The sequence below is a fragment of the Strix uralensis genome, chromosome 1 (genome assembly GCF_047716275.1).
Source record: "Strix uralensis isolate ZFMK-TIS-50842 chromosome 1, bStrUra1, whole genome shotgun sequence".
NCBI lineage: Eukaryota > Metazoa > Chordata > Aves > Strigiformes > Strigidae > Strix > Strix uralensis.
This window is the reverse complement of record NC_133972.1, coordinates 95933122-95950096: the sequence shown is the minus strand read 5'-3', so window position 1 is coordinate 95950096 and position 16975 is coordinate 95933122. Positions and strand designations below refer to the sequence as shown.

Sequence of the window (16975 nt, the reverse complement as noted above, 5' to 3'; positions counted from 1 at the left end):
AATTCTGTAATAGACCAGCCTACATTGTCAGCAATGGAGGCTTGCTTAAGAATGCACAATAGTGCTCACACGGTCTTCAACTTCATGCTGCCATTTCAATTTACAAACCATGACAGAAAGAGCTTAATATAAGTTTTAGATGCAAGTTACTCACAACAGAAGCCTGCTGCATATGGGTGATGTCGAAAAAAAATCCGGACTGTCAAATTCTATACAGATGCCTAACTAAAAAAAAAGGGGTGGCATTTATGCTTCCCTGTGCTCTCAACATTCCTCCCCAGTGGGATTAGATAGCTCAGAATGCAGATGTCAGTGGATCCTGTGCTTAGGTGAATAGCTAGGTCCACGCACCGGACAGAGCCTAAGCACCTAACCTCGGACTTCAAGTTCCATTCTGAGGGCAGATGTCTAAAAATACTGCAGTGGGGCAGGCAGGTCTAGACCCCACAGAACAGGTGTAATTCCCAAGTGCTCATTATATTGAATTGCTCTCTAAAGGCCATAATCTTACCCATAAAGCAATTAAGAGAAATAACGTAGCTGTTTATGATGTCAGTACATTAAACAAATCATGTTTCCAGTTTGCCTGTTTTCAAATAAATCCAAAGTAACAGCTGAACCAAAAATTTTATATAGAAATCTTTTATATATGTCTAATACCAGATATTTCAAAGCACATCTAGTTTTCAATTTTAATAAATTGATTTCCATATTTTGACATGATTTATCACTCCCAGACTTGACAACAGAAGCATCATATTGTGGTACCATCTGGGATGGGTAAAACAATACATGCCAAAAGAGAAGAGAACATCTACTAAAAGCAGGGGAGGGAAAAGGCAGTAGAAAAATAAGGATAGGCAAAATGAAGGCAAAAGGTGTCCCAAAAGACTGGATAAGCCTATCAGAATAAAACTTGAAATAACTTTAGTCTTCTATTCTCAATTCAGACCAGGGCTAGATTCCTATGCTGTGACTAAGCAGCATCTCTCTCAAACATTTAGGAGCAACAATCCACATCTTACACTGGGCTTAGTAGTATTGACTGGGCAAGTAACACGCTGGAAGTGGCACAGATTCGCCCTTTGTGGCCTGAACCATTTAGGAGAGCAGGAACCTCCCTCCTATGCACCCCTGCATGGGCTCCTTGCCAATCAGCATTCTTGTTGCAGGTTCCTTAGATCTTTCCTTTTCCTTAGGTTATAGCAACAACCGTCCATGTTTCTCACCCTCAGTATGGCTGCTTTGTTTCCTTGACCATTTCAGAATCCTGCTTCTCCTTAATTGCAGTAGCAAAAAACTAGTCTCCTGACCTTGAAAATTTTTCCATCTCCCTTTCCAAGGGAGCAGAACTTTTTGCCTTATGGAAACAGCCCGTTCTTCCCATAGTTCAGCAGCTGGGTGCAACCTTTAAAAGCACTGTGTCAAAGGCTCCTTAGAGCTCAGTGTTGAGATGTGTATCTTAAATTTTTTTCTGCCTAGTGGCAAGAGAGCATGAGGTTGCTCCACCATTTTCTCTTATTCTGTTTAAATGTTGAGGTTTTTTAATTTCATGGGTCAACAAGCAATGGCAGGGTATGCTATGTACCACACAGTGCCCTTATGCTACATACTGATGACTGCTAACACACAGGTGTAAGCTGAACTCACCTCCTATACGTAGAATTACCCAAAAGCATCTATGTCCATTAGCCTAGCAGAACTGTTGAACGGATCTCTGCAGTAATGGAAAACACAATCCCCTCTCTGACTGAGAAGATGCGTCTTTAAGCCTACTCCTCTTTGAATATGCATGGCATACAAACTGTGGTTGAATTCAAATTAGTTGTTACAGGCCGGAACAGACAATGAAGTTCCATATCAATGTCTGTAAGCAAAAATCAATAATCATGTTTGCAGATACTGTATTACAGATATAACCTCTTCCAAAACATACTGAATATTTCATCTCTTTTCTAAATTGCTCAGCACTGCAGCATCTCAGTGCCAAACAGCTGAAACTCTACATCAGCAACTGCTTGTAGTAGACTCTCCACCTGGGCAAGACAATACAAGAATGAAGACAATCTGCTTTCAGTCTACATATTAGTGTTTTCTACTTTCATTTTCTGCAGTCTGCTAACATTCCTGCACTTTTTCGGTATAGAGGCTACATAGAAGGAGGCTGATTCTCAAAGGAGTGCCTGTCTCCCCCCCCACAAGTATGGCCTTGTTGTCACAGAATACTGCTTTAGTCCAGAATTAGCTGAAGTATGCCATGGTCCTATACAGTCCCGATATTTGGAAAGCAGCAGCCTGATTTCTTTTCAAACAGAAGCTATTTGTGCAGCTGTATCAGTAGACTCATGTTTGTGAAAATGTAAACATGAGTGTCACCTTCTCAGGGAAAGACATTTCCACAATTACTTTTAGTGCACATAATGCAGGTCTGGGCAACCACTATACATACCAGGAAAAATTATCAGAAAGGGCTGAATTATACCACTATAAAATCCACATCATCTGTTTCATATCTGCTCTAAAATGTACACACATAGCTTTTGATATCACCTCTATTTCTCATGAGAACAAATGCACTCATATTATACACTTAGGTGATCCAGGCTTCTTCTTTATCTTAGGAACAAAACACAGATGTTTAATATCTAAAGAAAAGAGGAGCTTTACTCCAGTGGAAGTGAAAAATTTTAGTACCTATTTTTCTTCTTTACTGTGAAACCAGAGCAGAAAATTACTGTAAACAGACAAGAAATGCAGCCAAACAAGCAGAGGTAAGAAAGAAAAAATAGAAATAAAAAAGCTAAGCTCCTCTAGCTAAATGGATGTGTTCAGACTCATTTGTCCAGAAATGCACTTGCACTTGTATTTCAGTACTGGCACAAAACAGTGACAGATACTGCAAATAAGTGAAAAATGACAATGTCTCTGCCTGGCTTTCTTTTTCTTCTCTTTTCCTCCATCTCCCAAAAGACTAACACATACTGATAAGCCAAAACCGCAGCAAAGCCCTGCCAATTTGCCAATGCTCTTTTGCTTCACTTAGACTTTTTCTAAATTTACATGACAAATTTCAGCTCCACTGAAAGGTAAGCAATTACAGATTCTAGAGACTAAAACCCTCCAATTATGTAGAAGCCAAGTGTAAATAAATAACAAGCAGAGATGAGCAGAAGAGGAGTCATACATCCAATTGGTCGCCTCATATGCCCTCTACATAGTTTTGCAATGGGGGTCTGCATATGAACTCAGAACACCACACACAAAAAAACCTCAAATAGATAATATATGTAACTACACCTATGCAAGTGAAAAATCCCATGCATGGAAAGAATATTCAAAATGAAGAGTGAATCGGTACTTAGCCAAATACAACCAAAGACAGTTTCAGAATAGTAGCCATCTTCTTCATTAACATGTAGGTGAATCTATGAACACCAGTTGTTTCAGTAGCAACATTTTTTTCCAGCAGAAATGGTGCACTGTCTTCTGGTAATTAATTTCCCCACAAATACACTATAGAGTGAAGATCAGGATTTGTGTGATCTAACACAGTTTATCTAGCTTGAGGAAGCCCCTTCCAGCTGCATGTAAAATAGGTCATTGGGGTAAAGATTAGACATATATGCAATTACTCACTGCTAGCCGAATTCATCCTTTTTTGGCTTCAATCAAGTTATAAGTTTGGTCAGAAACTACTGTTTTGTGAGCAGAAAACAGCATAATGAAAATACTAATGGTATCACAGAAAAAGAACTGGAATGGATTTAAAGGAACCACTAAGTTCATCTCTACCTTCCACAAAGGACTAGCTCTGGCTTCACAAATACTTCTTAACTCTTCTTTAAATTCCCAATTGTCTAATTTAATTATTTGTGGACTTGCTGTATAATAAAATGTAACAGTCTGCCATCAGAAGGGTATCAACAAGAGGAAGAGGTATTGGGTAGAAGCGGCATTGTGCTACGCATATGCACTGCGCGTTGTCTTTTTTTTCTTTTAAACTCTGTTCTCAGCACCACCATGTAGAAAAGGTACCAGTTCAAATACCTCCTCAGGTTTTGCTCATCCATAGCACCCAAGAAGTTTGCACCTGCTCTATCACCTTTCGGTCACTCTGCAATTTGCTCATCAGAGTCTTCTTTGGAAAAGTTTTATGAGCACTAGTTGCTCCCTCCCCTTCTAAGCTTTCAAGGAACTTGGAACAGCATCGAACGTTAACACTAACTTATCCACTCTGCTTATGCATTTTTCATTCACACGTCCCAGACACAAACATGAAGGGCCCAAGCAGAAATAACGCTTTGGTGGCTAATGCTCCCTTCGCATAAAGAAGGGGAAAAACATCTGTAATAGGGAGGAATGCTCTCTATTCCCCTCACCCTTAAGTAGGTAACAGAACCCAATGGAGGGGATTTTTTAATTTGTTTGGTTTGGATTTTTCCCCCTCTTAGGGACCCAAATAGAATGTTAAATCTCAGTCTGCTTTGCATCTCAATATTGCCAACTTATGGCTGTCCCAAGTTAAGGGAACTAACCTAAGGATGTCCTTATGCCTTCAAGTGTGAAATAAGAAAAAGTTTTTCTTGCATCTCCTTTTCTGCACAGATAGCTTCACCCCAAAATAAGATGATGATATCTATTACACAACTAGTGACTGTAAGTAACATACAACACAAAAAAATAAATGGACTGAAATGGAGTGTATGAAAGTTTTAGGAAAAGCATTAAGCTGCCTTTTAATGGATTCTATTTATTTGGCAGCTCAACAAATTAAGATCAAAAGATTAAAGTTTAGCTTCCTTACCTTTACCTCTGAAGTTGTTGATTATAGCTGAAAGTTTTTAATATCAGAATTTGATAAAAAGTCAAAATTTGATTCTACATGATGACTTCTTACAAGGTTTCATTTTGTTCACAGCAAAGGGAACCCTAGGTCCCAAAAATGAACTGTAAGAAGAATCCGAGTGATTTGCACCTCTATTGGAACACCATTCTTTCTAGATTGGGCCAAATACCACCTTAGCCAAAAAGACAAACTAAGATTATGAAAGCCTATCAGAAAAGACATAATATGATCTCAGTTTATAATAATAATAATAAGCAATCGTTATCTTCAAAATGGGATCACAAACTTGGTAAATATTTGATTCCTTTAAACAAAATTTTAAAAAATCAAGTGTTGTTAAAAAATTGTATTATCTATTATAATTAAAGTAAAATTTATAAAAGTGTTCCAGGTTATATATATTAATCCATTTGTAAAAAACCTCAATCATTAAGTCAGATTCCCTCTGTTTAACCTAGATAAACACAAAGCATATATTCAAAGTATATTACCATTTATTTAACTCATTATTTAGCCTACCATTTAGCCATTAATGACTCATATAAAAGTGAAATATCATATGTAACAGGTATTTCAGACACTTTTGACACATGTAAACACCAGCAAGAATCCTGTTCTGTAAAATTAATTTTCCAAAGTAGCTCCTTTTCCTGACAATTCATAGATCCACTCTTGCCTTTAATTCCTTCAATGCCTCATTTATGGGTGTGTATGTACATATATATACACACAGGGGCTAAAATTGCCTTTAAAAAATGGACTTTGAGGTATGTGTACTTCTAACTGAAAGATGTGCAGATTCAGCATGATAATAAAATCTCAGGAGAATTATGTAACTACAGGAGCAGGTGGAATAGGCTCATATGCAACCTTCTGGGCATCTCAATCTGAGAACAGGCTTCATAGATGGAAGATTCAGATGAAAAAAACAAACTCAAGCACGTGCCCCGTAAATCTCTTAACAATATGAGTTTGTAAAGAAGTTTATCTTATAGATGAAGAAAAGATGCATACGTTCTATCAGGTTTGTGAAAAGCTTATACATGCTGGCTTGTAAAAATGTTTATGGCAATTGTAGCATAAACACTTTTATAAGCCAGCATGTATTGGCTTTCCATTCTTTACAGATACATCAGCAAACTTGTCATGTAGGTAGACACAAACAAGTGTTTGAATTTAGAAGCTCTCTTTTCAAAGAATTTGGGAAAAAAAAAAAAAAAAGGTGAAAAATAGACACTTGTTAGAGCCATCCTGTACACGATGTCAAAGCCCCACTATTCATCTTAACATTGGCTAGATATCACCTTTTTAAAAAACATTTTTTGAAAACAAATCTATTCACTTAAACACTAGTATTTACATTTCTGCTTTTATATTTTAAGGAATATAAGACACTTTTCAGAAAATCCAGCTTTCATCTTGACCAATGCTTTACGGATTATTCTACTATTACTTGAAGTGAGCAATAACAAAGCAAATCTCACAAAACAAAACCATGCAGAGTCAGGCATTCTATGTCTGTGAACCTACTATTGCTGTAGTGAGAGTTATAAAATATTTGTCCTTCTACAACCACAGCCCAATGAGTGCTTCTTTCCTAATCCATAATCACTATGCACGCATTGTTACAACAGTCAGCTTTGAACAATTTGACTCTTAGGCTTCTCCAGCAAGAGCTTAAAAGGCTTTCACTCGTTTTATTCTTCTTTATTCTGCTAAACAAAGGAAATTGCTGAGACACATCAAATACTGCTTTGCTACAGACACTATCATATGAAACTTGCTTACTCAAACAACAGGCTTTTCCTATAAAGTACAGAGCACAGAACCATGACATGTGGGATGACAACTTTGATGTACCCACAATGGGCAACGATGTCTCACTGCATAGCCCTAGCTCACGTTTAGATACACATCCTGTCTGATACGATCTAGTAGCACTCTAACCCTCACTTTTACAAGGGATTAACTTTCACTAAACTGATGGAAACAGTACCCTTTTAATATATGAATCTCTGTTCTGCATTTCTTTTGTGAGAACTCATATTGCAAGTGGCTGTCTGGTTTTGTTTATTTTTTAAAGAAGGGTTATCTTGTGTTTCAAAACTATTTTCCAGGTATACACTTATAGAAAACAGGGCACACACATATTTTGGCCCAAAGTAATTTTTGCAGAAGTTTGCAAACAAGGAGTCATCATTACACTTTATTCCTTTATAGAGAGCTTTCCTATTACAAAACAATATCTGATGATATTGCAATGTCTGAGAATATTCAAAAATAATACTCTATCTATACAATGTCCAGCTTTACAAAAATATACATAAATTTATAAACAAAATATTTTCAAAGAAGCTTATGCTGTAATTAAATGATTTTTACTGTTACAGTTTCTTACATGCAACATGAAGCCTTTTATCTTCATAACAGCAGTGTGTGGACAAACTAACAACACATTCCAACAGACACTTAAGCATGACAAATGAAGAAAATTGTTTATTCAAAAATAACTGAAGTGCATCAACAGTCAAGATTAAGTTTTAGGCATTCCCTTTATTTTCCAGATAGAAAAGTACTATGAAAAAGATTCAAATGATGAATCAAACTAAAAAAATAAAGCATCAATGTAAAGAAAATAAACAGTTATAAAAGTCTAATTGAAAACCGAAGAAAGGGAGGATGTCAATTGTAACAATCATCCTTGCTTCCATGCTGGAAGTATCTGATGTGCATGACGAAGAGTCAGCAATTTTCCTCCTCCAGACACACAATAGCAAAGATAAACAGGTGTATAAGTTGCTTTGTTTCTAGCGCTTTCATATTATTATTGTGCTACACTGAAAGGTTCTTAACATCTAGCAATTCACTGTGCAACTTGTCTTCTAGATGTGAAAACATAGTTTATTAGCTTGTGAAACATCTACATGGTTTTACAAAGGCTAGTTCATGCAAAGAAATCAAAGTGAGCAACATAAGTAGAATAATTAAACTGGGTTTTTACGTTGTTATTATTGTGAAAACTGTGTGATTAAAAAAAATGCTAAAATTTCATCTGTCCGTAGATAAAGTGTCAAATTGTTCAGTCCCTCAGCAAACAAATGCTAACTAGCACATACAGTATTGAGTTAAACCACAGTATGCTTTATTCCTCCTGTGAAATTCCATCATTCTGTGTTGCAAGGATTTCACATCACTTTTACCTTCCTTCTCACTTTTGTTCCTACCTCTCTCAACCATAATAGAGTTTTAGGTTTGAAAGATCTGGAGCTTGAAAATACTTTATTTTTTAATTACTAACTTGGCAAACTTTATATCCTATTCAAAATATTTCTTTCACCACATGTGAATGAGAGAAATTTTACATGCCCTAAAGTTTCAGAAACTGAAGTTTGCTTCAGTGATACCTGAGGTAATCCTATACAATGTGTTGGGATGACTGGGATTGCAGCTAGGATTCTGTCATTCCAACAAAACTTATCTCAAAGGTCTGTAAAGCTCAGTGAATTATTTGGTAAAAACACTCTTGACTCTAGGTGGGTTTCAGGTTGGTAGCTGGTAAGTTTAAATTCCAAGTTTCCAAAGGAATGGTTACTGTCTTTTTCATTACTAAAGTTTTCATACTTCCCACCATAAGACAGAGACTCTCTTCGTGTCTTAACATTTCCCAACAAAGTCTGAGAAAAGTTGTGCATCTTTATGGCTGAAGACTTGTAACAAGATTTCAAACAAGTAACCAACAGTAAGGACAGCAGCACTGACCCCTGATCATGCCCTGGGGTACCTGGAGGGGCTCTCCCAAACCTACTTTTATGACTACTTCATACTTTCTTACCAGATTATAAGACAATCTGAGTATGTTGTGTAATGAGTTTGGGACTCCTAAACAATACACCTTGCATTCTGGCTTCCTTGCATCAAAACAAAGGTTCAGGCACCTCACAGATGATTTGGAGCTGCCATAACTGGCACATCCAAGGAAACACATCTTTTGGATAAGGGCTGTCCTGGGGCACTCTAACAGAACCAGAAGGGAAGCAGAGGGGAAGAAGAGAAGAGTCATAATGGTAGATCTGAAAATAAGGAAAAAAACCTGAATACTTGGGGTAGGGGTAGTAAAGATATGCTGGTGAAAGAAAAAAATAATTACATATTTTGGTTTTGATTTAGAAATACAACCTCCCTACAGGGTTCTGGAAAAAAGTTTGAAGATACAGAGGCAAACCAGAGGTACTACAGCATTGACGATGGAATAAGAAACTTCACCAAAAGTAAAGTTTACCAACTTGAGAAGACTGTTTAAAGACTTCTGCATGTTCGTAAGACCAAAACCTAGTAACCTAGTGTAACATCAACAGTATGATTTCTGTCCTCATTTTATATTTTTTGCTGATTGGGGTGGGAGGGTGTTTGTTTGAGTCAGTCAGCACAATTATAAGCCTCTGTAATCTACAGATTTCTCCCTTATTAGTGAATTCAGCCTACTGATACTTATCCTAACAGAGGAAAGATGTGAACTTCAATCTATGAATTAGCAGAATAAACTTCCAACAGCACCATCGAAGACCTCTGAGTGCAGCCTCTCAACAAGAATCTTCAGGATTTAACCCAAATTATTTGCCAGGATATTGAATATGTCACATAAGGTGAAAGCAGACAGTCTGAATTCTGAATATTAAAAGTGTTTGGTGCATCACAGCCTTAAGCATTAGCAACAAAATTGAATATTTATTAATACTGCAATTTTCGGTAATTTTAGGCCAACTTCAGTTCTTGTTTCTAATTATCTGGGAAGATAAAGGAATTCTGCAAGCCTAGTTAAAGCATACACAAGGTGTTCTACAAATCACAAGGACAGCCTTACTTGAACGCATTTTACTTTTCTGTATTCAACTGTATAATATTACTTCGTGAAATAATAGGCACAGTACTGAATCTAAAGCTAGCTAACTTTAAATTGCATAAATGAAAAGATTATGAAAAACCATACATTTCTGTTTCACTGGTATTTTTTATTTCCACACCTTAGCAAGTTAGCCAACTCAATTAAATTTACTAAAACAACTCTTAGAGCCAAGAATACAAGAATGATGGTTAGAAATTATGCCAACGTTAAAAATAATGAAAGAGAAAACCAACAAAATCTAAACAAGGAACACCACTCAGAACACTGAGGAAAGACAAGATTGCTGGTATATGGAAGTCATATGAAGTTCAGGGAAAAATAAATTGATCAGGGATTCTCACTTACCTTTCTGTGAAGCCTAACTGCATCTAAAAGGCAACCTTCCAAGCCCTAACAAGTTTTAAACAATAAATAGCTGCATATATATGAAACCGAGATTTTGATACCTGTGTTCACACATTTGCTGTTTTGTTTGCCTAATTTAACTTTAGTAATGAATGAAAATTTTTAAAATCATTATTTTAAAATTATATTTTATCTAGAATAACAATAAATTCTGAATACAGAAGTTGCACAATAATAAATTGGAACAGTCTTCTAAGAGAATGTGATCCTTCTTCCCAGCCTCATTTTTTATAGATCTACTCTAACAAAATCACAGCCCAGTAAGGTAACATCAAGTCTGTATGGCCTGGGACAAAGGCTAATCTGGCATTAAAATGGATAATATGACATCTATTATGGGGCGGTAAAGAGGACAAAAACAGATGCACACTTATCTGCAGTTATGAAGCGTATTAATATCTTAATTATCTGCTTTAAAACACCCGCTTACCTACATCATGCAGAGGAACTAAGAAAACAAACATAAAACATACCTGTATCAGAGAGAGATCCTCAAGCTGCAACCTGAAGAGGTAGTTTCTGGGATTAAAAAAATAGTAGATAAATATTAATTGTTATTAGTGTTTAAGTAAAAAAAATGTTACTAGCGTTTAAATAAAAACATAATTAATGAATATAAAAGACAGAAAAAATTAAAAAGCGTCTGGTACTCAGGATTCTAAATTATTTCAGGGACTGTCTTAACATACAGCCCTTTGGGCTAAGCACTATGACAATTTCTAAAACCGATTTTCAGCTTTAATGACTGGCTGCATATGAATAAAGTAGATATTTATACTGCATACAGGCACATCTGAGTCATTGCTCCAGTCTTCCTTTAGAATCAATGGGAAGAAATACTCGGTGCTTTGGCAGATTCGTGGGAATGAGAATAAGAGGACAGGCAGATTAAAGCTGTCAGTTTATCTCCACAATGATGGGAACCTTACGCACCTAGCTCGGACACAGATACGTAAAGTCTGAAGCAAAGGATCCCAGTATGATGGAGTGTCTGTAGAAGCCACAGAGTTTTCACAATCATACCCAGTCTAGCTTCTTTGAAACCTGAGGATTTTTTCCCATGTACAGCAGGAGCTACACATGAACCAAGCATATTTTTCAAAAGCCCATGCTTTTATCGCAAAAGGATTTCTCACTCCATTTTGTTTCTCTACAGCAGTATCGCTGCACCTGTAGAACTTGGGAGGAGTTCAGGCAAACCACGAAAAAGACATGATGCAAAGGCACTGCTTGAAAAATGGGGAAATGATGGGTTAGGATACACAGAAAGGGGAGCATGCCCCACCAACCAAAGTCACTTCCTTCAGCACATCCTGGTGCAATATACGTGCGCTATCACAACTCCTCCCAACTCACTGTGTCTATCTAGTTAAAGCAGCTGCCTTGTTACACCTGTTCTGATAAACCAGCTCTGTTGGTAGCGGTCATGGTATCTGTCCATGACACTCACAAAAATGAGCAAACACTACACCAGCTCTGAACTGATTTCAGCACATCCTTCTCTAGTGCTGATTCTCTTTCGTGCTAGGTCTGCAGTAAGGCTCTTCCACGTTCCATGTCCATATTCCTCCTGCTCAATTTTTCCTTTCTTTCTTTGTTTCTTCTCACACCTTTTTTCTTCTTTTATGTCTTTTTTTTAATACATTTTCATATATATAATATTCTTCAGTCTTCTTCTGCCTAATTTTTACCTTATTTAAAGCAATTCTGGTTTTGCAATGTCACTACAGAGTGATTATGTTTTATAGGTAAAAATAAGAAGGAAGAATTTTTTTAAAGATTAATATAAATTACTTCAATTTTAATTTATTCATAACAAATCACAGAATCATTCAGGTTGGTAAAGACCCTTGGGATCATCGAGTCCAACCATCAGCCCTACTCTAGAACGTTCTCCCCTACACCATATCCCCCAGCATCTCATCTAAACGACCCTTAAACACATCCAGGGATGGTGACTCCACCACCTCCCTGGGCAGCCTATTCCACTCTCTGACCACTCTTTCTGTGAAAATTTTTTTTTCCTAATGTCCAGTCTGAACCTCCCCTGTTGCAGTTTAAAGCCATTCCCTCTTGTTCTGTCACTAATTACCTGTGAGAAGAGACCAACAGAATCTGTAACATTGATTTCTAAGATTGCATCAAATTCACTTAAAGTAACAAAAAACAGGTAACAAAGAGATGAGTAAATTTAAACCTTAAATATTTTCAATATTCACAGATTATCTGCAATATTACATCTATGCAACTGGTAGAAGCATAATCCAAACTAAAATTAGGCCACATTTTTTGAGATAATAATTCTAAATCTTTCCAAAGAGTTATGAGGTATTGTTAATGGTCACAGACGGTCAGGACCTGTAGTTTACATCTCTATTAATTCTTTTAAATGAGCCAGCAGGGATCAGGGGAAGGAACAAAAACTGTGTCTAAAAAACGAAAAATGTATTTTTCCAAACATATATCTCAGAAACACAACCACTATCATGGCCAGCTTTATTTATGGACTCTGGAGTGCAGCTATGTGTATTTACTTACTGTCTCTGGTACATAGATGGTCTACTTAAATTGTGAATGTACAGGAATCGGGTCACTAGTCTTTCCTAGGAATATTGCTAAAGAGAGTTACTCAAAATGCAAGAGGCAGGCTATTAATGACAAGAATTCATCAGAAAGTAAAACAAGGACAGAATATTTGTTATTAGCACAGACAAATCATCACAAAGAAATAACTCAAGTACAAGGCTTTGAGTCATGAAGAGACCTGAAGTGGGCAAACAAAGAAAACAGTACATTGCAGGACAGTGTTTACACAAAGATTCATCCACAAGCTACGTTCAAGTTGACTTGAAGGACTTTCACTGAAACATCAGGAAGCAATGCATATAGCTTTCTAACCTATCTACATTCTCTCTGTAAGGACAAAAAATACTTTCTCATCTGCAAAATGTCTTGTTCAGAAATTTTCAGCAGGGAACATAAATACTTAGCCTGCTCCTCATCTCACTGTGTATAAGCTTCCATCAACCATCACTGATTGTGCTTCTTTCACTCCAGATATGAAAATTGAAGAAACCCACAACTTCACTGCTGTTGCAAATCTTTTCTTCCATTTACAGAAGCAGAGCAACTTTTTTCTTCCAGGGAAATTGAAACTGCATCCTCAGCAGGTATAAAGTGTTTTCTTAACTCAGTGGTATCAGACTCACAGGAGAAGCACATAAATGCCCCATCTCACACTACAAATAAATGCAGTCTCTGTCGCACAATATATGAGCAGTCTGATCTCACACTTTTGGTTGTCATGTCAGTACTTAGCATAGCATCATGTCAATCTCTATGAGTACTTCATCTTGAGTTATCTACTGAAGATTTATCACTGATGCGGCATTTTAAGAGAGATTATCAAATTATTAATGTTTTTTTAATGGTCTTTTATCCTGACATCATTTCAGCCTATTAAAAAGTAAGCTATTGTCCCAAATTGTAAAAATTCTAAATTAACAAATATATAAACAGTGTCAGTCTGAAAAAAAACAGAGGCTGAAAGTTATGTGGGTTTTTTTCCTAGAAAATTAGATTTGTATCCTATGCGGTAGAGCACAACACTTCTACCCATTAATATATCCAGTGTGGAATTAGAAGTATCGACCCTGTAAGTGTTAGGGAGACTAAAATATCTATATTCATTTGAATGAGGCAAGAGCCAGAGCTAATTAGTGTATATTTTTCAACTTCCTGTGGCTGCCAATAACCAATTAAAATATTATTTTCAGCTTCATAAAGCCAGCAAAAAGAAAATGGAATACGAAGAAAAGCAATGTGCAAGACATAGTAAAAGCATTACACTTTAGCACCATAGAGGTAACTGGGCAAATGGACAGCACAAAGTGACTGTGACTACATAAATAATGCTCGGATAAGTGCCAAACTAGCACTTGGAGAGCCATCAGAGCTAATCCTACCTAAATGTGGCCACTTCAGTAAAACTTGCAGGACTACATTTGGCTCTACAAATACAATAGGTTAACATTCTAAGGCATGCATCTCTAACATGAGAACTCATTCAGAAAGGACAGATATTAGGGGGGGGGGGGGGGGGAGGCATGACAGTAAAAAAAAAAAACACGCACTTAATATATTAATAAATCTGGCAGTCCAAAGAAAAAGTCAATGCCAATTTTCTTGACATGTGCAGAGCCATTATGCTTCTCATGAGACAGGTGACAATACTTTTTTCAATATGTTATTGAGATTATGCTCTGGATTGCCATTTTTCAACCTCTGTTTAGCTTTATTCTAGTGCATTAATGTCTTGAAGGCAACAAGGGACGTGAAATAAAAATGACCAAGTACATTTCTGAAGCATAGATACAGACCTTTTAGCACACAGACCTGTCTCTTGTCCAAATATGGTGGTAATAAAAGCAAGACAAATACGACTTTATATGCTGGAATTAAACTGATTTGACACTGGTGGTAATTAGTAAATTTGTTTCCATTCAGTGCTTAATGAATGAGGAAAGCAAATATGTTTCATAAATCTGCAAACAGAAGGACACAGTAATGAGAAGAAAACACAACTAACTCTGAGATAAAGCAGCATCCTATGTTCCTTCAGAGAGCCAGCAGGCAATAAGCATTTTGCTTTACATTCACAGCACTGAACAACTCTTCTAGCTGAACTATGATAACTAAAACCTGTTAATCAAGAGCCTTCTCAAACCTAATGACAAAGACTTCCACTGGTATCAGTGGGAACTGAATGAAGCACCACAAAAAGCATGCTCGTCACATTCCTGATGATAATGCATTTCGATCTATTGCAGTGAATACATTCAGTATGACTACAGATAAAGTATAAAATGAATCTTCTGTATGTTCCTAAACAAGTCCATGTCAAAAATCAATTGAAAACCCATAAAGATTCAAAAGTATAGCATGTTAGTAATGGTTGTTAAATCCAGCACTTTACCCTTTTCCTTTGTAAAAGAGCAAGATATAAAAGATGAATGCAACAACAAATGCTGTTGCATTAAACAGAGATGTGAATTAGAAGAACATCAAGATAGCACATACATCTTAGGAAAACGTACTACAGATTAAGCTTCTGAAAAACTCGTGAGATAGCAAAGAAAACCCCACCCACCGCAAGCCTCCATATGCATCTGCTATTGGAAGACTGAATCAATAAATAAGGGTTGCAGCAAACTCAGAAACTCAAGGCACGACCAGACATGCTGCCAAATCTCCTGGAAATAAAGCAGTAAACTGTGCACTTCTTTCAAGAAACTATTTCACATGAAAGAAGAAAATTTTATTGAATTTACTGGAAGTAAAAAATATTAAGACTGAAAATGAAGAGTATAAGCTCTGTAAGAACCAGTTATTAAGCAAAAAGTAACGATTCCACAATCAAGATGGGAAAGTTCTGGGAAAAAGTCAATTGTAGTTCTGCTGTGTAGCAAAATAAGCAATTACAAATAACATCAAAAAAAAGCAAAATAAATAAGTATAGGAGGAAAGGAGATATTCAATATAAATAAAAAATTATTACATCAAAAATTCATTTGGTTTTATTAAGGTACAATAAGAAAAATATGTGAAAAAGCTAAGGATGATAGATTGAAAATAAAAGAAACCTAATCAAAGTGGTCTAGTTGAACTATTATATGAAAATGGTCAAATTACACTAATGAAAAGCAGAATGGTCAGTAACTAATTTTTTGTCTTCATTTTGCAGGAAATATAAGCCTCATCAAAATGAGAATAATGAAATAAGTAGCTTACTGATAAATGCTAAAGATGTGAAAACAGCAAATACACAGAGAGAAATATTTTCAGATTATCAGGTCATGCCAATTCAACCTAAAAATTATGGTGAAGTGATTTTGGTCTTCTTATTGCTCTTTTTTAATAATTTCTAAAATTACAGGCATTCTTGAGGAATAAAAGACTAACTATGTTTTATTAACGTTCAAAAGGGCGAAAAGGAAGACTCAGGTGATCATAGGCTGACCAGCAAGACACTGAGCTTGGCAAACAGAATAAGAAAAACACTATTGGGGTAAATTAGGAAATAATTAATTAAATTAATCCACCCAAAGGTCCTGTAAAATCTGATTTCCTTCTCAGATGGTTGCTCATCAGGATTAGCAAATCTTACTACATTCACTTCCCTGTGGCTCCGCACACAGCCTCAGCAGCGACTAGAGATCCTAGAACATAGCACTCCTGCACAGATGTCAAACAACAGCCAGTCATCACTTTTACATATTTCTTGCCATGGGATTCTCCAGGAAAAGCAGAAAGGCACCAGTGGCCTGTTCCTGCAGTTCTGGAGCTCACCCTCCTCCTGAAGTCCCATCATGCCATGTCATTTCAAACCTGAATTACCATCTTCTCCTGTTGGCCCCTGCTTCTCACACACAGCACCCAAGTTCCCCAGCCAGATATGGCCTCAGAATGTTTGTCACCTGTGCCCCTCTGACACATGCAGATCAAGGCTCTTCTGAATATTATGATTTAGTCCAGATAAATTTGTGAGCTTACTCAGCTATTTACTTACTAAGCTGTTGTTACGTTCAAATTTCTCCTGAAATATCACCACATCCAAAACGTTAACCCTGTATTGCATAACTGTGGCTGACCAAATCTTTAATACTTTTTAATGCTGCAACAAACATCTCTTAGTCTGGAGAAGAGGAGGCTGAGGGGAGACCTCATCGCCCTCTACAGCTACCTGAAAGGAGGTTGCAGAGAGCTGGGGATGAGTCTCTTTAACCAAGTAACAAGCGATAGAACAAGAGGGAATGGCCTCA

General features: G+C 36.7%; 1 protein-coding gene across 4 annotated transcripts in view; it reads right to left on the bottom strand.

Moving 5' to 3' along the window:
• Positions 1–16975, bottom strand: part of SEMA5A (semaphorin 5A) — a 354251-nt gene that overhangs the window by 194064 nt on the left and 143212 nt on the right. For all 4 annotated transcript variants that reach the window (XM_074874592.1, XM_074874601.1, XM_074874608.1 and 1 more), the window contains one exon: positions 10628–10673. In XM_074874592.1, the coding sequence (XP_074730693.1) occupies positions 10628–10673 (46 nt within the window). The remainder of the gene's footprint in view (positions 1–10627; positions 10674–16975) is intronic.